This window comes from Accipiter gentilis, chromosome 28, assembly GCF_929443795.1.
Source record: "Accipiter gentilis chromosome 28, bAccGen1.1, whole genome shotgun sequence".
In the NCBI taxonomy this organism is placed as follows: Eukaryota; Metazoa; Chordata; class Aves; order Accipitriformes; family Accipitridae; genus Astur; species Astur gentilis.
Genome location: NC_064907.1, coordinates 13,631,153 through 13,652,649, shown reverse-complemented (window position 1 = coordinate 13,652,649; position 21,497 = coordinate 13,631,153). Strand labels below are relative to the sequence as shown.

Below are 21,497 nucleotides of genomic sequence, written 5' to 3'. Positions count from 1 at the left end.
TTTTTGGCTTACTGTAAATAAAAGTGTTGTTCCACAGAGAGGTATCATTTTACATCAAACTCCTGATAAAACCCGGTAAATAAACTTTCCTCAACATATAAACACTAAACAATTGGGTTGTTTACTGCTAAATATTTACTGTGAGGCCTTAGAAGTGTTTAAAAACTGGTTTTTCTAGTTTCTGTTGCAGCACATGCCCTCACAGGATCTCTTTTCAATCCCCATTTTCCTTTGCACACACCTTGTTTAAGCAGGAAGAGCTTAATTTAAGCCCTAATCTTTTATCAGAATAAACTTTAGTCCTGTTTTCAAAATAACTGGTGCTCCTCTCCCCCCTCAATTTGACAGGTCAAGGAAGCAGGTGATGTATGACACTCCCAGCAGCCTATTGCTTAAAGCTGACTGATGCCAAGTAAATGTACTGTTTCACCAGCCCATCTCTGTAGGATAACACTCCTTAAATTTACCACCGTTGCACCAGTTTAGGTTATCAGTGCACAGAGGTTTTAGCATCTTTTGAGAACTTACACTGGGAATTTATACTAACGGCCGAAGACAGGAAGATCTGGAATTCAAGAAGGGACTTCCCATTGCAGAGAATTTAACTTTAGTGAAGTTGTCATCAGTTGACAGTTCATCTCTTTATATCTCGACCACAATGTGCCTTACCTCTCCCAGGCAAAGCTAAGCCTTACCGTTTTAATGACAAGTTCCTGAGATAGGATCTACCTGCTGCCTTTATTCCTTAAGCATAAATTGCCTATTGTTAAATATTTGATCATTTAAGATACGAGTGGGTTTGAGGGAGGTAATGTAAGAAGTAGTATATTGATAATATACTGACTGAGTTCAAATGGATCTAAAAAGAACTGGTTAAACTAGGAGAGTACTCAGATTTTGATCACCATCACTTAATTTCAGCATTTTATTGCTTGGGTCAAATTTCATTGATTTTTAGCTATTGTTCTTCAGTTGATTAATTTTAACTAGAAATTAGCAAATACTAACCTGTCCTTGAGTGTTGTGTTTTCCTTTTTATAACAGAAACGGGTACATTCTTTTGAGGGTGGGTTGGAAAGGGGCAGGATGGAAATGCCTTGTGCAATTTTTAAGTTATTTCTTTTTAAATTTGTATTTCAAAATGTTAGCCATAGTCATATCTTCTGTATTTAGCTCAACCACAGGAAGAAGGCAACAGATTAGGAAAAAAATTAAATGCATAAGAACAACTTTAACCTAAATAACAATTATTAATACAAATTTTTTTCATTGAAAAAGTGTGTCCCCAGAATATTGTTGAAAATTCTACCAGAGGAACCAGTTCCTAAATGAAATGTAGTACTTAGTGCATTGAGATACAGATGATGTGTAAAGTAGCACAAGAACTGTAAAATTATTATAATATTTTTACCATTCTCCTTGGTTTCTAGAAATGAAGAGAGTGAGGCGGCTTTGCCGGTGGGTATGGTTCTGGCCTCCATTTGTGTCTGCTGACATCTGCCATATTCAGATACTTGCCCTTACATGTCAAGTGCAGTAGAACCCCTTCATCCTTCTAACAGATTTTGAACCCTCTAAACTCCATAGAGTAGAGTGGTGGAGGAGTTGTGGAGTTCCTGAAAATAGGTTGTGCAGCTTTCAAAGTGCATAGGATAAAGTTTACACCTATATCAATATATCACTTGTGATTCCACAAAGACTCAGAGGACTAATAGTATTTCCTTAAAACATAAAGGTATTTTTACATCCTGATTATTTTTTTATTATTGTTTAATTAGATGTAATTTGAACTGGAAATTTGCATTTCATGTACAAGATCCATCTATTTTTCTTCCTGTAAGTAAAAACTTTTCAGCAGGATATAGTCTCTGGGTATAGATTTGCAAACTGCTCCAGTGAGCAAACGCTTTCCTTCTTGCAAAGCCTCTTTCTGTGGTCAACGAGGATGCACACGAGCACAGAGAGCAGCCTGAACTTGTGGTCCACAGGCTAAAGCCCTGTGTGTCTAGAGCAGAAGGCAGCACGAGATAAGTCTATGATGATGGCTTTTCCAGCAGACATTTCTCAAATTGTTAGAAAAAACCATGATACATCACTGCTGTGGGTGCTGTAGCACTTCTCTTGCTCTTTTCAAGTGGGCTTACCCAGTTCAGCTCAGGCCTTCTAAGCACGGTATCAGTAACCTCTGCTACAGTGATACTAGAGGACTGTGAACTTTTGAGTTCTCATCTCGGTCTTCAGCTGATGTTGGCAAATAGGAAAAGTAATCTTTTTCCCCAAACGCTGAGAGGGTGGGGAGCTGCTGTTGGTAGGAGCAGCAGCAGGGGCACGGCGCAGGCAGCTGGTGCAGGGGAGCAGTTCTCACGCACTCCCTGTCTCTTTCACACGAATGTCATCAGCTGGTGGCAGGAGTAGCAGCAGTGGGATCACAGGGGTGTATCTCACATGATTCACTGGGGTCCTGAGTTTACAAAAATAGTAAAAAGAACAGACACAATTTCCAATAAGAAGTAATCTCTAGGGTGTAATGCCCTGGAAGGCAAGCCTTCTTTTCTTTTGGAATTTTCCACTTCTCATCGTGACGTCTTTGCATTGCAGACACCAAGCAGTTGTGAGCATTCCCATGGCAAAGCAAGTCTGTGGTTTGCCATGTGCACAGGCTCATTGTTATAGACTCACTGTGCTTTCATTTTCTTTGTTTTTCATTGCCGGAGATGGAAAATAGAAACTACCCTTTAGTTGAATGTATTTCCTGTCTTATTAATATAAAGAAATCACTGTTGATTGTTCTCACCTTGGTATTGCCAGTATTGATTTCCATTAAAAAAAACAAGCCTTACCTGATATCCACCCCCACCGATACTTTAGTGCTTTAGGAAAGTTCTGGATTGATATCCCTAGACAGTGAAGTCTTCTACCTGTAAAACCTGTCACCAGCAACATTTTTTTTTTTTCTTTTTAACCAGTGTGTCTCGAGTGTAGTTGGAAAGAGCACAACCAGAGTTGTATTGGTAGCCCAGACTTCATACAGTTAGGCAGAAGTAACAACTAGCATCAATGACAGTACTACAGTGATCTCCAGCTTGAGGCAGCACTCAGAATTCCTTTTCTATATTTTACTATTGTATGCATCACCATCAAAAGCAAAGCAAAATTTTTCAAATTCTCGTTTAGACACTTGTTCTGCAAATATATATGCATTTGCATATGCAAATACATATTGCACTAACTTGAATAATGTCACTGAAGAAAGTTGGGTTAATCCCATGTTTGTGTTGGGTATAGCTTAGAGTTTTCAGAATAAAATGAAGATATAAAAGCTTTAAGATTTATGGCCCAGACGGCATCCAGCATCCACATATAGTATTAGTAATCTGTTCTAACAGCTGTTTTACATCCTTGGTAGCAGTGGGATTAAAAAGGACAGTAAAAGCATCTTTGTTAATAAATGACAAAAAGGTATGAATTAATAGTCATATAGTACACAGCCATTAAATTAGAAGATGGGAAATTGCTGCAGATGACAGCATTTACTTTTTTCAGCAGATTAAATACTTGTTTTCATTATTCTTCATGAAAGATTGTTTTCAGCAATTAAATCTTTTGGCGCTATCAGTACTTACTGATAATTCAGTGACAGAAGATATTGATTTGTATGACAGGGAATTTCAGTCTGGTTTTGTACAGATCTATAATAAAGAGGCTATTGGTGGTATAAATCATATTGATATAAGTTTGGCCAAGTTTGATTCAGTTCGTTGGTGTGCTACTGTCACTCTTGGCCTCAATTGCTAATTGTAGCTTTACAAGTCCATTTTCCTTATAGCTTAAGAGGAAAACTTTACCACTTGTCAAAGTGCTCTAAGGTATTTTGCTGAAGTTATTTAAAGTTGAATTTATTGTTGCATTGAGAACAAGACCAGGGTGCGTAAATTCTGAAAGAATTCCTTAGCTGGATTAGTTTACAAAAAAAGGGGAGTTTTGAGGATTCCCAGCAGTTCTTACTCTTTGTACTTCCTGCTCATAAAGTCTGACTTGGTGATCGCGAACCGAGCAGATTCCATTTTAAAGCTTGCAATGATGTGGACTCATTTCTGTAGCAGGTCTTCAGATTTGATCAGGTGATCGGAAACAATCTGGTTAGTGCAATAGAAGAATCTCTCAGCTCCAACATGATCACTGGCTGTGTGCACTCTTACAGTCTGCTTTAGTACAAATAATACTGGCTCACTTAAACCACGTTCCTCTTTCAAGTACCTTTCAGCGTTGTTAAATAGTTTGCAAAAACCTGCTTTACTTACAGTTATGAGTGTGCATGTAGTTACTAGTCTCAGCTGGCAAAATGATAGCTTACATCTGGAGGCAGTAACTTTCTGAGACTCAATAGCCCAATCCCATACTGAAAATACTTTATTCTAAAGGAAAGGGAGAAGGTCTCCCTTACTCAAGTATGAAGCGTCACAGTCAGAAAAGGATGAGTCTTTCATTTTCTAAATGACTGCTCAAATTAGTTTGTGTTGTCTGCATTTTTCTAGATGTCAGTGGTTGTCTTCAGTTGTCTGTATTGGGTGAATTTCAAGTACTGAGTGTCATGTTGGGTCAGTGCCCGGGTGGCCAGCTTGATGCCTTTCCAGGAATCACTAGAGGCAGAAAAAGTTCTTCCCAGAGGGCTCTGTACCACCCTGCCTGGTATCTTTTGCCTGCATCATCATCTCTAGGTCCTCTTTTGCTTTTGCACTGTAGAAAAAACAGCTAGTGGAGGTACACCTGATATCTTCAAGTCAGCTTAACAGAACCCTACTGCCCTTGGCTGTGGTTAGGGGGAACCCTATCACAGAAGCCAGTTTCATGTAGTCAAATTATGCAACAGACTTCAGCTCATTGCGTAATAATACAGAAAACCTAAGTCCTTGACCAGGTTCTAGCTGTATTCTCCAAATGATTTATTGTGTTTGTCTCTTTTGGAAGAAGCTTTGTAGCTCTGTGTTGCTAGCAAAGGTTTCCTGGTTTTGTTACGTGGACCTTAGGGAGGAAAAAGTTCTGATCCATTAGTACAACATTTCATGTTGTCTGCTATTACTTGTAATTTTTTTAAATAGGGCACTGATGCTGTATGTGCATACCTTTAAGGCTTTTGGGGATCTTTCAAGGTGTAAGATGTTGTTGTTGTTAGTAACAATGGGCCAACCCTTTCCATTGCATTTCAAACAAACAATTCACAGCTCTTCAGAAGCTAGGGCTAAGACAAATTTGAGCCACATTTTTGTCCTTTCTCTTCTGGACTATTTTGGATGCTATTCCATTCCTGGTATAACTTATAGTGTAAGAAAAACTGTACTGTAACAGCTGCCATGGATTACAGAATTGATGGCCACACTGTTGTGAATCCCTCCTGGTCCTGACAGACTGCTTCGTTACAAACTGTGGAAAAGGCATTCCCTACTGAGGAGCTTTGTACTGTTTACACAATACTTAAAATCACAGTTTTCCCCATATTGGATTCAAGGCTTTTATAGTTTGCTATGCTCTGCCACAGCAGGATGTTAAATTCACCCATGAAGTTTACTTTGGCAGTAAGTTTTAATTGTCTTGTTGAGTTTCTCATTTTGCATTTTCTGGATGTTGTCATACCATTCCAGTATTTCGTCTGGAGACATCCATCTTGAAGTGAAATAATTTGACTTTCAGACTACAGTCAGAGGAAATTTTAGAGTGTTTAAAATAAAAGCCTGGGCACAATAAACTTTGTTCTGTCAAATCTTGTAATTCAAATGATCTCTAAGTGCTGTAACATTTCCCAGTTGATCAAACTGTGGAAGGTCAGTGGATCACTGTACATATCATTTTATACTCCCAGTTCATGTTTTGCATTCCACTAACAGAATTCTTTCTGGGGAACTGCAAATGCTTGAGAAATACTATGGACAATAGCCATTTATTTTGTCTATTCATTTTCATTTTGAATGTATCCATCTTAAAAACTTGAGTGAGATGCTGTATTTGTTAAAACAAACTTCATTTCTTTCTCTTTATTGAATGAAACTAGATACAGAATCCTTTGATGAATTCTACTGTGCAATAGAGGACCATCCTTGTCACAGCTTTGGGACTGTTTATCATTTGCTCTGCTGTTTGTGTGGTTATATATGATGGTAAGATTGTTTATATTTCCTGATTTGTGAGGTGTACCTTTTTTCTTTTTTTTTTTCTTGTGTGTGTCTGTGTGTGTTAACAGCTTGCACAAGTGGACTCGAGAGCTGTACATCTTGGTGCCGTCTTTGTTCGTGGCCTTACAACTTTGCTCATGGCCAATAGTACCTGTGGCTTTCCATTCAGAATGGATGATTTGATGCCTTGGGAACAGTTTGATGGAAAACTTTTTCAAGAGAAATACCAGCAGTCGCACCGAGGTTGCTCTTTGGAAGAGCTTTTGGAAGGCAATGTGAGTAATTGCATCCTCTTAGACAGTTCTATAATCTTTGAAAAATGTACCTGTCCATGTTTGTTTGTTGTTTTAATATTCATGTTTATACTAGTCCCCTTTCTTTGTATTTTTCCTCTCTTCCTTATTCCATTTTGATCCTCTCAACCAAGAAAACTAAGAGGGTAGAAATACTGAGACTGTGAAGGAAGCTATAATTTTACTTCTATTTTTTGTTTCTGTTACTCAGAAAATAATATAAGGCAGTGTCAAAATGGTTGTCAATTTCCAGACATGAAAATGCCTGGAATGGTTTTCCAGTACTAAGATATTAATGACATCTTTTTACAGTAAGAGTTTAGGCAACATATTAAGATTGTTTTTAAATAAGCATACTGGGTGTAATTTTTCAAGTGTTTAAGAGTGATATTTTCAAAGATATTAAGGAACCTAAAGTTTGAGATGAAGGTTTGGTAAATTCAAAGAGGAACTGGAAATCAGAGGAAGATATATATATAGGGGTTTTTTTAGAATCGCACCAAGCACCTTCCCGTACCTCTAAGTACTTATTTAGTTCTCAATCCCAATTTTCAGAAGCTCAGGATTTGTGCAATTTGAATGCTATGTTACCAAAAAAACAGGGTGACTTAAAACATATCTGCGCAGGCAAGGGCAGGGAGATATCAGCAGAGTCTTGCTGGGGGTGGGCCATATCTGGTTCATGAGGGTGGCATCACATCCAGGCTCAGACGTAGGGTCTGCTAGACTGGGTGCAAGGCTGTCTTAATGCACTAGTGAAGCCTTGGACCACACGTGGCTTGTGCCCCACCAGCACAGGATATGTGGAGAGATGCTCGGGTAGATCTGTGCTCTTCTATGTAGATAGCTATTAAGACCTTCAATTAATGTGTCTCTTTTCAATGTGGAACTGAAAATCCTGTATCTTTGAATGGCTTTTGAAAATTTTACTTTTGAAATGTTTTTACCTGCTGTTTCATATATCACTTCAGGTTAAAATAAATAAAAGTGATTACAGAGAAAAAAGGTTTTAGGTTTGAATGATTTTAATGTCAATTCAATATCAGTTGTTGTATAATTAGTTTTCTTTTCTAATTTTGTGTCCAATTACATACCATCCTAATCTGGAGTGATGAGTGGAACGCGTGTGGGTTGGTGGAATGTATGTGTTTTCAGCATGGAGGAGAAGGATAATCCTTTCCATATGGAATCAATCATATGATTGGGACTATAGCCTCTATCCAAATCCTGTGGTTCCCATTAATTGGTCCATTGATTTCAGTAGATTTTGGATTGGGCCAGTGGTTCATCCAGTTTTTTGTGTAGGACTTTTGCAGAACAATAGAGGGTCTACAGAATAAATGGGAAAATGTAAAACTATACAGATCTATGTGAAATTGATACTTCTTTTTTATATAGGTAGAATTCAGGTTAGTGAATAACTTTTACAATACGTATCTAGATCTGTACAAAATTTGTATTGGCTGAGAGGTATTTTTAAACGTGTTAGGTAGTATGTTTTAGCTCACATTTGAAAATCTTGATGTGGTCAGGTTAAAGTTATATTGTAACCTGTCTTAGAAGGAAGATGAAGGCAGATGCTTAGGTCCCTAGAAGAGAGTTGGATATTTGCTTGATCAACTAAAATATCTAGGTTAGGGTTTTTAAAAACCTGATACTTTACCCAGATAAACTGTTCTGTTGTGGGGAAAAATTGTCTAGCCCTGTGAATTTTTGGAGTAGTTTAAATACCTTTTTATATTTTCAGTGCAATTTTATGGTACATATATGGCAGAGATAGCTTCCAGACTAATAAAATAGCTTTCCAGCTTATCAGTTTGAGGCAAGAATCTGGTTTTGGGAGAATTGCCAAGAGATGCCAGTTTAGCTGGGGACACTGGCAAGGTAACAAGCATATGTGATTGGTTTTTCCTATTATTATAAGTTCAACTTTAATAAATAAAACTGGTACTTAGTTCCTGGCAGACCTTAATGTATTGCTGGAAGCCAAGATCTTTCAGCACTTGTTTGTTAACAATCTACCCTTGAGCACCATAAATCTGATCTGATGATAGCGACAGCATTGTATTCAGAAAAAGTTATTTTACATGGGATGTTTTGTTACAGAAAAGATAAGTAATAGGAAAAAGTTACTCCTTTTGGTGTTTGATGCTTGTCTCCTCATGTCCCTTCTCTATGACCTGGACAGCTACATTACTTCAGGCAGTTCAGGACATCTCAGAATCGGTGGTTTTTTGATTATGATGGGCTTAAATACAATTAATAGCTTTATGAAAATTACAATAGAAATACAATCTTGGTTAAATATTTACACGTAACCCAGAAATTTTGAACATTTTAGGGTTTGCTTCCCACAGATTCTTGTACCAAAAGAAGAAAATGTATGAATTAAATGCAGTTGATGTATTTGTGGGCAAGTTTTTGTGTAGCTCAGCTCTTTGTAGCCTAGCAGCTGTTAAAGATAAAAAATGCAAAGCTTCTGATAAGAATCAAAAATAGAGCCATCTTGTTTTTTTAAAAAAATATGCTAAGCTCATATTATGCTAGTTCTCTGTTTTTAATAACAGTAATCATATTAGTTTGTTTATCCACACAGAAAATTGGATATAATAGTCTCATAAAGCAGTGAGGCAATGATATTATCACTTTATTAGCCTTTTTATTGTGCTTCTCACTAATGAGTATGTTCATGATCAATTTTTTTAAATTAAAACCAAATTACCTAATGGGGTCAGCATAAGTGCTATGTTTTGTCCTTTTGTGATCATGCCTTTCATCCAACCTTCATAACACATTCTGAATTTATTCTCCCAAGAATACAATGAAAGGTTTTTCCCGTTAGTGGGTGTTCTTCACAGACTGTACTCAGTTTGTGTGGAGAAAAAAAAAATCTGTGGGTTTTGCTTAAGGCTCTATAAAGAGGTTTGTTAACTGAAAAAATGTGCTGGGAAAGTTCGCGGGAGGCTTCAGGGATTCAGACTCTCTCTCTAATTTAAGAAATTAGTTGCTGCAGTCTTGCCACCTATTGAATTTTTACCTTATGCTGTAATCCTCTCCCCTCCTTGCTGCTCCCCCTCTGCCTTGGTGGTTCCAAAAAAGAGTTGTCTTCCTGTAAAAATCAGTTCAGCTTTATGAAAATCACAAATTATGCTATTGCTCTAAAATCTGTCTTTTCATAATTCTTTCAATTCAATGTGTACTACTGCCCACATGCCCAGTACAAATCAATAAAAGAGAGAAAGATTCTAAGATCTGACACTTCTTCAAAGCTCACTGAAATCAGTGAAAGTTAAGGGTATATCACATCTCTCAGTATTGTGTCTTTAAATAGCTTCAGTTTGTCCTTTTAACTGTAGAACTTTTCATCACACCACAAGGTAAACATTATTATTTAATTTCCCCATTTCTCCTGAGACTTGCTTACGTTTTATCAGTCAGGAGTTTGCGCTGATGTGTTACTATTGTTTTAAGTTTTGTTTCTAATGTATGAGATTAAGATACTTTGATTTTCACTGGTGTGTTTCCCTTGAGTTTATCAGTCCTTACCTGGAGGCTTTAACCATCTCTGCCTGAGGTATTGCTGATAGAAGTCTAGTTAACTATATCTACAGGTGCAAGTTAATAGAATAAGAAGGCAAGTGATTTACAGATGCGAGCAAAGAAGAAAAACAAACTTCACTGAGAAAGGGGAAAACACTCCTTCTGCATTCCTAATCATCCCTCCAAGGATTCACTTTCAATATAAAAAGTTTGAATGTTGTTTCCCGAAAAAATGTGAATGAGATCTACCGCCTTCATTATATGTATGAATGTGGCTAAGAAAAGTCTTTTAGTTGTTGTATATGTGATTGATCTGTGCTACACCTGAAGAGAGAAAAGCAGAACAGTCATTAATTTTTAATCCCATTGTCTGCAGGAGTCTTTGTATACACCCTTCCAGAATCTGAAGTCTTTCATTTGCAAGGTTTGCATGGCGAAGAAAAGAACAATACAGAGCAGACCAAGAGGGAATGCGTTTATCACAGGTTGGCATTGTGTTAATTTTCTCACTAAAGTCAATATATTGATGAGCTCAATTATCCTTCAACAGCAGCAGCATTTACATACACATCCCATCAAGCTAAGTAAATTGTAAGGTCTTTCTCCAAGAAACCAAAGGAGAGATCTAAGAAAATACTTCCTGTTTTTAGGAATTCATTTGAATTTGATTACCCAAGTTTGGATAGAATAATATTTCCATCTCGCTACATAGTTAGTGAGATCTATGCAGTGAATACATTTCACTACAGAAACATCACTGCTATTTACTCGGTGACTAAAGTTATTTTTATAGGAGGAATTAGATGACTCAGAGGGGTTTTTTTCTTCCTTTTTCTCAGGGGAGCTATTTTAACATTGATAGTTGAAGGTCTGAGTGAGGCATTGGAGAGAGAAGAGAATACTTCTTATTGGACTGACTGATATAGTTCAAAATACAAGAAAGTTTTTGGACAACCTGGAGAACAGCTTTTTTTTGCCTAAGACCTTGCTTTCCCCCCCCCCCCAACTTTATGGCTTCATTTACTGAAGACATTTGTTTTCCCCAACTGATCTGCCTGACTTCTAGGGAAAAAAAACATCTAAAAGGTTTTCAGCATCGTTGACAGATCAGCCTGAATGTTGAAGCTTTTGAGGCTTTGAAATAATTCACACTGAATCTCAGTGTTTATGCTTGTATTATGTTTATTACCTGCTTAATACCTGATCAATTATAATGTCTGTAAGGATAAAAATTACCCCTCCAGAATTCCTTGAGCAAATTACAACAGACAGAATGATTTTCTGCTAGTTCAGTACTTTGCATTATGTGACAGCAATACTTGTGAAGTGATACTACACCGTACTGGTGCTGGACATTCAAAACTAAGGGTATCTGTTGGTGATTTATGATACCAGACCTTGTTAGCATCTGCTATTGCTTGAGAGCTGTGCTTAACATTTTAATTATGATTTGTGATTCCAATTTGGACAGAGATTTCTGTTTTGTTTTAATGACTGCAGTCTCCAAATCTGTGTCATAAAATTTTGATCTGGTTTCTAAATACACTTGTTAACAGCTTGTAATCATGATGTGCATAGATGGAAATGAGGACAAGAACCATGCTTATTTGGCTGACTTTAGTTTGGAAAAATCATGATTGTGCATAAGTATTTTGGCATAAAACTAAGAGATGTTGTTTCCCGAAAAAGAATATGCTGTCTCTCTTTTTCTTCATTTAATCTTATATACAGTCAGAGTTGCTTAGTAAATACTGTTTTTCAGGAACACAACGAAGAGAATTTAATCCCAGGTTCCAACAAACACGTAGAAGTTCTTTTGTTCCTCCATATCATAACCAGATGAGGGGATTCCTATGGAGAAATCCTCAACCACAAGGTAAAAAATGTGTGCACATGTGTATATTTGGAATTGTCCCTATCAACAATATAACAGCTCTGTGTCTATATGCAGTACCCTGTGGCCACAGCAGTCAGTAACAAAACTTGTATCAGTTCTAGTTCTGTATTACCATTAGCAAAAACTAACTCTGCAAGGTGAGGTAGAGTGTAGCATTATAATCTGGAGTCATCTTTTACTCACAGTGTTCTGGGAAAAAACTTTCATGTGGTATTTAAACTTTCCATGCTTGGTCTCATCTGAACTGTGTCTGAAATAGTAATAGTTCTAAAACAAATTGACACAGCTGCACAGAAATGTCTTTCTGAAGTCTTTAGCTGCAGATCTTACCTCATACTTCAACAAAGCACTTAAGCATATGAATAAAGCTAAACGCATTCTTAAGTGGTTTTCTAGATCAGGGTCTCAGCTTCCAGATCATTGCCTGAGTAATAGAAATGCAAGTTCTGACTTGTCATTAAACTTAAGTCATTCACCAATCTCACTTCTTGAACAGAACAGACATTTCAATGAAGCATCACTGTGGATAACACTGTTGAGCTGACATAGTTCAGTTTTACTTCCTCATTATTATGAGTTAAAGCATATACACGCAGATTAAAGAAAATAAGCAAAAGGAAGAGAAGTGCCTAAGAAAGACCAATTATTTTATTAAGTCTGCAGAGCCTAAATTTCTTCTCTGTTTCTAGGTGAGGTTTTCAGACAATATTGGTGATGTGATTAGGGAGGATAAATAATAAATAAATACAGTAAAATCTTTAATGTGTTTCAGCTGCCACTGTTGTAAGCTTGAGAGTGAGATACTATCATTTGATTCACAGATAAGATTGTTTGATCATGTATCTAAAATGTAATGCTAAAATACAGAGTGTGTGTGCTGACCGTGAGCAGAACCAAAACTGGTCATTGTTGCTGTGACCATCTCAAGAAGCCTGCTACTCAGGGGTCAAATCATCTTTGACCAGCTCTAGAGATCTTATAACTAGATGTATTCCACAAAGTGTGTTCCACAGTAACTGTGCTGAGCTGTGTTATAAATGTGTTTCAGTAGCATTATTAAAACATCTTGGCTTCTTCTACACTAGTCCTATTTGCTACCCTCAGGACACTCTTAAAACATGATCCCGTAATTGCAGTTAAATTGCCTCTGTTTTAAGTAAAATAGATTTATTGGAAAAATATATCTGTCCTTACAAAAGAGCCCTACAATGTTTTAGAGCTCCTTTTAAACTGATCTGCCAAGATGGCTTGTTTTGACAAAGTTTCTTATGCCTAAGTTTGCTAATATTAAGACAGGTATTTGGGTTGCTTCATTATGTAGCTGTTGTCTCTGCTATATGTGTGTGTCTCACCAAAGAGAGAGAAAAAAGAAGAAAAAAGTAGCGATTTTGTGTTCCATGATAGCTGATGTGATAAAATTTCCTAGTAATATTACTGCTATCTGTCTATCCCATCCTTTGTATACCTTCCCGTGGTATCCTGTTATGGTTCCTGCTGTTGCATATTATATATGAATCATTGGATTAAATGCATTAAAAAGTAATGGAACAGTAACCACGGGACCCCTATCTTCTGTGGCAGGAGTGTACCTAATGATTAGGCAGCCTTTGCTCTCTCTTATCAGTTAATGTTTAAGAATTTCATGACAATGTCTCAACTTCAACAGTGGAGGAAAGAGTGCCTCCACCCAGAAAGCATAAACCTAAGAAGCACTGGTATTTCTTTGAGGCGATGGTTTGAATCCCCTCAGGCAGAGCAAGAATTGAACTTAAGCATCCCTCATTTTATGGTGAATACTAACCACTCATCTGTTGTAATTAACATCTCATCCTCTAGCTGTATTTTGAGAGGAGGGAATTCAGCTGTGGGGTTTCTGGGTTTTCAGGGGGTTGGGGTTTTTTTTGTTTGTTTGCTTTGATTTTATTTATTTGTTTTAAGTTCTCTTCATAAATTTCTTGTCTGTGCATCACAAATGGAGAGTGCATCCATGTAACTCAGAGCAGGACATCTAAGCCTCACAGGGAGGTAGATTTTCCCTTAGTGTTTCTTGTTTGTTAATTTAGAAGACTTCCTACTTAGCACACTGACTTTTGTGTATCCCATTCTGAGTGTCTGTCTGTTCTGATGCTTATTAAACAGACCATAGGAGTCTAATTTAAAGCTAAAGTTAAGGCTTCTGTTATTGAGATATAAAACTTTGCATTCAGCACTTTGTAATTTGTGTGCTTTGAGTTTAAAAGTCTTGCCTGAGGTAGTATAATTGTCTGTAATAAAGCATGACTTCATGCATTCTACTAGCTTCGTGGCTGAAACACCACACCACACGCCGTATAGCCTATTGGTAGACAAAACTTCATTAGCAGCAGTTAAGACCACTAATACATTGTTTTGAGTCACATTGTTACCTCATTCTACAAATAGCTAAAAATAAACTGAGCACTAAGAACTATGGAAATCACTATTGAGTATCATGTGTCTGTCACTCTCTTCAGCAGTCCAACTGATGATAAACACTTGAGATTGTCTGTCAAAACATACAAGTTACCACCTAGATCTAAATCAACATACAAAAGATAGCAAAAAAAGAAAATAAAGAAGTAAGTCTAACCTTATCTATGCGTTGTCATATATACTTTTATAGCTATATTTTAAAATTTCAGTGATTTGGACAATGGTTCTCATACTAGTATTTGAAAACCTGTCTGAAAAGTGAGCTGAAGATAATGGAAGGAGACAGGGGAGAGAGTGTCTGTGGGACTGGTTGTAACAGCTACATCAATGGTTGAAATCCAGGATACCCCAATACATTAGAAATAGTGAAAGGTATTGACAAGGGTATAGAATTTCTGCCAGTGATAAGGTAAACATCAGCACTCTCTGTATGATGGGCCTAGAGGAGGGATGAGAACATTATGAGTAAGAGCTCTCAGAGAGCTAGAAGGAATGGATGATAATTTCGGCTACCAGTCATGTACTACCAGAATCATAAACAGTGAGATGGGGAAATGGTGAAGCGTTTTGACAATTTCATGCTTGCATTTAGAAGTTGTTGGATTTGGGGGTCAATTATATTCTGCCTAAGAAACTTATGCTCTCTCCAAAAAAATAGTTTTGCTTTTGTTGTTTCTCTCCACCTTTGCCTTGTTTTTCTTCCATCTCTCTATTGGAAAAGAAGAGAAAAAGGGAAATGAGCTGTTTTAAAGAATTCAGTTTAGAAAATACCACTTTTTCAAAAGTGATTTTTATTTTAAAACAAAGTCTTGAGAAAAGCTTTTATGGAAAATTGAAAGCGGTTTTTTCAGGGGAAAGGAAAGATGAGTGTCAAGGAAAGATAGGTTAAAAATAGAATTGTTGGAGGTATGTCTCACTCAAGAGAACATCTTTTGTCCAAGACAAAAGGGAATTATCCAGAGTCCCATTTCTTCATGGAATGTAATTGCATCAAAAGAGTACATTCACTTCAGTCTTAGCACACTGCTAACCATGTAGCTGAACATAATACAACTGTACTGAAGGATCTGAGTTTGTAGCAAGTTTTCATTTGCTAGGTATTTAATCAAGGTTTCCACACTCATGTTGCGTACTCTCTGTTCAAGCACGTTTCTGGTTAATAGGATTTTGATAGAACTGTAACATAGGTGGGACTTGTTAGAACTTCAGTGCTGAAAAAAAATTTTCAGTTACAGTTTGAGGACTACTTTGCTTACAGGAATCTGTAACTAAAGCAGTATTGTACACAGGCACACTTAAACCAGTATGAAAATGTTTGTTAATGTAGTGTAGCTCTGGTTCTAAATAGTGTATTTTCCTTTCCTGAATTCACACAGTCTGATCTACCAAACACAGTGTATGACCTGTACGATTGACTATCCCAACACATTAATTGGACTAGATTTAAAAGTTACAGTGGCCCAAGAGCTTTAAGAAGAGCAATGCCACCATGGACTTCATCCTCCAACATCTCAAAATACTAGCCATAATTATACACCAACTTGAGAGGGACGTTCTTTTTTCAAAATATGTATAAATGTATTTTTTCTTGCAGAGTAGCCAAATAAGCTTTTGGTTTCCTGCTTTAATGTTAATTAAAAATGTTTAATTTCTTTTCTACCCTCTCCAGGTAGAGAATATGGATCAGGACATCCAGACCGGAGGAGAAGATTCCACCTTCCTCCTCGGTAAAGAATACATGTGTACACATAGCAAAATGAGATGATGGGAGAGTTACCATTGAGATAATTTTTGTCCATGAGAGCATCTTTTTATGAATTTTACAGAGTAACTGAACCATGTGACTGCAGAGGAAATGACTCAAAGCTGAGGCTATTCAGCTTGTTAATCACTTTTCATATTAGGTCTAAGCTTGCTATGAGACCGGAATCACTAAAACTGAAGTTAAAGAAACCAGCTGAAGAACAGTAGCATCCCAGTATAGCTACACTGTTTTGTCCATTTGACACTGGGAAGTCTGAAGCGTTTTTACAACTTCGTGAGATATTCCTGACTATAAGCTTTAAGACTTAAACTATAAGTTTTGCATATTTTTGCTATAGTTGTGTATTTTACAAGAGTTTGCTCACCATGAATAATGTGGCATACCCATGCTGAATTGTGGTTTGTGTCTTCATTGTGGATTATATCTTTGTCTTAAGCATTATACCATTGTTACTGAAACCTGTTGAAAAGTTTGAAACATGACATTACTGATGTAAACATCGTCTTCCAGTGAAACAAAATTACTTCCTGCAAAATGTGGTGCTTCCTTACAGGAGCCAAAAATTGCTATTACTTTTGGCACTTCTAGTTAAGCAACTTTTTCTATCATCTCAGCTGACTGTGTGGCGTGAACCACATCACTGCTGAGGAGAGCAAGAATCTGTCATGCTTTACTTCTGTAATAAATAATACTTATGAGAACTAAGTATTTTTTCCTGTCCAGAATTCTAATTTAAACTCTCTTCTTCAGAATTATTTTTTTAAACTGATATATTTCACTTTGTGATTCATTTTCAGTGATGTATGGATTTCTTTAATTATAAAATTAATTCATTTTAAATAGAGTTAATATAAATAATACTAAAGAAATGTAAAATAACAGAGCACAGCAATTTTTAACAGCACCATAGGATCGTACGTTGGTAAATTGGTAACACAAAAGCCCCTCTTGAAGTCATTGTGTTTTTTAAGAAACTTTTAGAGATTACAACAGCTTTCTTGTCTTCCATTTGCATACCCATTCAGTTAAAAATAATCAGAGCTACTTTACTTAATTAGTGTCTTCAGGAAAAAAGAATTAGGCAGTTATGTAGAAATCCCATTTTAAATCGTGAAGTATAAAAATTGTACCAGAGGAAAAAAGTGTCAACAACACTTATGTCACATAGAAAGTGGGTGACACACTTAGAACCGTGTTTTTCTCTTTACTGATCTTCATCTCAAGCTAATTGAAAATTGACTCCATCTATGTAATCTTCAAAAATTTCATGCTTTTCTTAGGTTTCTAGCAATTTTTAAATGGGGTTGGCTCAAGTGGATATTTATGGAACTGATGGGTTTTCGTCTGTTTATGTGCTTTGGAATGACAGTATGTTTAGTTTTGTACTTCAGCATTTTCAGTACATGAAGTTATATAATATACTCTCTTCTTCTCATACAGCAGTTATACGATGAAAGAAAAGTGAAAGCCTCATGTCCTGTTCCTGCTCTCAAAAGAGACTGAGCAGCAGAAAAAGAGGATATCCTAAGATAGAGACAAAATGTTAAGAGCAAGTTTTGAAATCTGATAGAATTTGCAGATTTCCATAAGAGCATGTTTAGTTACTGAGGATGATGACTATTCCAAACAGTGAAGTCAGTGGTGTTGCACAGGGACAAAACTTTATATTTACACAGAGAACTGTGGCCTTAATGTTTATAATGTTGGCAAATCCACTCTTTTGGATTATTTTTCTTTTTTTGTTTTGATTAATACTGGTTAGTATCTTGTTAGTGTAGTTCTCATAATCACTATTCTAGATACGGAAACTGTATCTCAGTCTTAGGCTTCTGTGTTACTGCCAGGATTATTTGTTTTTATAAGCATTTGAAAATTAAATTTATATCTGAAAACTATCTCATCACCCATACTAATAGAGAGTGCAGATGCTATAAAACTTAATGCCTGCATTAAGACTTGCAGAACTTAAGGTTCGAAATATAAGTGCTGGTCTGGATAATTAATACATAGATCACTAAACCCAGAACACATCATTATGGTAGTTTAATCACCTGCATAATACAGATCACAAAATCTTACCCTGCAATAGGCTGTAACTTCTAAAAATGTTTCAGTGTTGATATTCATGTGTCTGATTTGACTCCTCACAACTGTTTGTCTTTTAAATTACCCAGGTGACCGTACTGATTACTGGAAGTGGATGAAAATGGATAGGAGAAAAGACACATTTTTATGAAATGCTGTATGTTGAAGATCATAAAAACTTCATCAGTGTTTTAAAAAATGGTGGTAGAAAGGCTCTAATCAGAAATTTATCATGCCTCATCTTCAGTTCCATTTTATTTTGTATACTTTTTTTTTCTAGCCTATAGCTTATGGAATGTTGTGAAACAATTATTATATAATTTAGGTTCCAGATAGTATTGTTTGGAGCACTTTAAAAAAACCTTGTTGACACAGATATGAAAAATGGTCATCAAAAAATTATGTCTAAAAAGTAGTGACCAGTCCTAGATGTTGAAGACGGCTGCAACAATTTAATTAATTCATCTGGTTCTGTTGTGAAAACTATTGTGTCTCTTCTGTTAAACGTTTATGGTAGATGAGGCTGAAAGTGGTCAGTCTCGGACAAAAAAGGGTACTTCTAAAGTGTTTACAATCATATGATGGTTAAAAAATGTTACTTTTCCATCATGTGGCTTACTTTCATAGTTTCTCAGTCTCTGAGAATGAGAAAGGGGTAGCTAAAACTTTCCAGAAAGTTATAAAATTGGTTTCTATGTACAAAACTGCTACAGCTTTAATATCCTATTATTCTGGGGCCTTTCAGAGGTGAGTCAAATGCATAGTCCTCTTCTGGAATATCTAGAATTCTCCTCCATATGTAGTGAGTCATTTGTGAAACATTTAAGGTTTATGCCAGACCTTACATCTGTCTTTAACCTCAAAGTAAAGGTGTCAGTGTGAGCCTCTGGCCAGTATAATTTTGGAGGAAATTCTAAATCAACGGGAAACTAACAGACATTTTGAATGCATTCTTTTTTTTTTTTTTTTCCTTCTCTGAAGTGGCAGTTGTTTGAAGCACACGGTAAATTTTTTTCCCTGTTGACATCACTGGTGCATCTTTTGCAGATATTAGTGGCACTGTGATTTCACTCCATCCTGATAAGGTAGTCCCAGACATCTAAGTAAATGGACAGAGTACAGGTAGGGCAGTCGGGTATCTCCTGTGTTAATTTTCACTGGTCTATTATTCATCACACAGACTTTATTACTACTTTGGAGATATGTGTGTTTTTAGAGTAGTACATAAGTACACTTGATATCAAATATCTTTAGAAGTGTTTAGCATGAGGGAAAGGTATTATTTTTATATTCTAAAGAGAAAATTTAGCTCTAATTTTGAAACCTATTTTCAGAAGAAGTATTATAGCTATTGTAGAACTTGCACTTATGTTTATGGTACAATGATTACCGATTTAAACTCTGTTGGTTTTAGTCCATTATTGTTCAGTTCATGTTGTTTCTTAGGCCCCATGCAGATAACTTGTTTCAGTCAACTGTCAGTGGAACTTAGTTCCTATTTAGTATACATGTTATGTCAAAGTGAACAGTATTGTCAGACATACGTAACTCAATACTGTAATTTCCTCGCATGTATTTTTCTATTTGTAACCCAATAAATACATTCTTTCATACTCTGCATGTAGCAACAGTCCAGCTAAACAAATAAATTGGCAGCAATACAGTATTTCTAGTTCTATTAAAAGTTTGAACAGACATAACTTTTACACGACACTGTCTGATTTGCATTCCAGGAATCCTGTCACGATAGGGGCATTCCTGCATCCTTTTTCTATTGATTTGTCACTGACTGTAATTGTACTACCGCCTTCCCCACCCCCACCCCCCCCCCAAAACCTTTTGGAATAATGTGGTCTGAGTTTTATGGAAAGTTCTCTAGTTTCAGGAATCTCATGATGTATAATAGTGTATTTGAAAAGAATGTAAATGTGTGCCAGGATTTGTTGGTAATTCCCCCTTCAGGCTTTGATATGAGAAAAGATTTCTGTTGGCCTCAATAAACAAAGTTAAATACAGTTAGAGTGGGAGTTTTGCTGTGCTAGTTCTGGTATGTTATGAATCGTTGGTAATAATTACCCTGACTACTGAAGAATTGTTAGCTTCTCTGTGAGGTTTTTTTTTCTTCCTAATGTTAGACCATAAACAGAAGCTGCTTATTATTATTTCCAAGCCAAAAGATATTTTTTTTCCCACCAGGAATCATAGAGCAAAAGCAGAAGCATGAAGTCACAACATAGAGGTGCTACTTTCCTGTCTCACTGAACGTTAAATTAGTCAGAGTACTATAAAGCTTTTGGACTGTACGAGGAAATCACATACAAGAACATGACCTTAAAGATTCCAGTCTAACAAGGTTTACTTAATATGTGGACTACAGGGTTACTTTGAATGGGTACAGGACAGAGGAAAAACAGACATGCGGATTTGAAGTGAAGGAACCTGTGTTTGTGAAGAAAAGCATTCTTATTTCTGGTTTGGCTATATTGCTCACTGTCTTCTCTAGCCTGTGCACTGGGTAGCTGTGTTTCGTCAAATGTTCACTGAAATTGCAGATTTATTTATTAGCTTTATTTATTGCCCTTCTGGAAGAGGATTCAGAGAACATTCATTAATAGCAATAACTTAGTCAACTGTGACTGAACAGAAATCATGATGTGGTCACTGTGAGAGAAAGAATGGCCAACAGGAAGACATTTTTCAACTTTCCTCTTATTATGTATCCTTCATCTTACATTACTTTCCTCATTTGTGACACCGTCACACTGGGAATCTGACTTTGGACTGCAGAAAACACTGAAACACTGAGTTAATCTTATGATGCTGTGGCACTTTTAAGTATCAAAATATATAGATTATGCCTGTTCTGTAAAACAGGAAACTACAGTTTTAATTGCTTTCATACCTTAGCAAGCGCTGCACTGAGATGGAGGGGAACAGCAGCACTAAAGCTCTACAAACCTTTTTGTGCCATGCTGTCTGGGCAAAGTTATAAGGATAATCAAACACATGGTATTATTTTGCAAAGGTGGTCTTTAATGAAATATTGGGGAAGAAGATCAAAGGTTTAAGTGTTCATGTTTAACTGTTGACCTCTCCTTGTCAGCTAAGCTGGGAGGCAGGCTAGTATATGCTCCTTCCCTAGGAAGGTTGATGGGAGATTCCTCTGGGATGCAGAGCCTCCTTCTTAGAGAGTATCTTTTGGTGATGATATAGAAGCATGGTCAGCCCAGTAAATAAGCAGAAACCTTGGCTTGTTTGTGCCATGTAGGCATATCATGCTTGAGAGTGTAGGGATACCA

The 21,497-nt window shown here is 36.6% G+C and overlaps 1 protein-coding gene across 6 annotated transcripts in view; it reads left to right on the top strand.

Annotated features, from left to right (window-relative positions):
• FAM120B (family with sequence similarity 120B) overlaps positions 1-20,190 on the top strand; it is a 55,439-nt gene extending 35,249 nt beyond the window's left edge. For 4 of the 6 annotated variants that reach the window (XM_049831015.1, XM_049831017.1, XM_049831018.1 and 1 more), the window contains exons 7-10: positions 6,236-6,442; positions 10,377-10,485; positions 11,763-11,876; positions 16,018-16,818. In XM_049831015.1, coding sequence (XP_049686972.1) covers positions 6,236-6,442; positions 10,377-10,485; positions 11,763-11,876; positions 16,018-16,079 — 492 coding nt within the window. In that variant the 3' untranslated portion in view covers positions 16,080-16,818. Of the gene's footprint in view, positions 1-6,235; positions 6,443-10,376; positions 10,486-11,762; positions 11,877-14,389; positions 14,470-16,017; positions 16,819-18,287 lie in introns of those variants that run through there. The other 2 variants (XM_049831014.1, XM_049831019.1) reach the window with 2 other exon arrangements.
• The last annotated feature ends 1,307 nt before the right edge of the window (positions 20,191-21,497 follow it).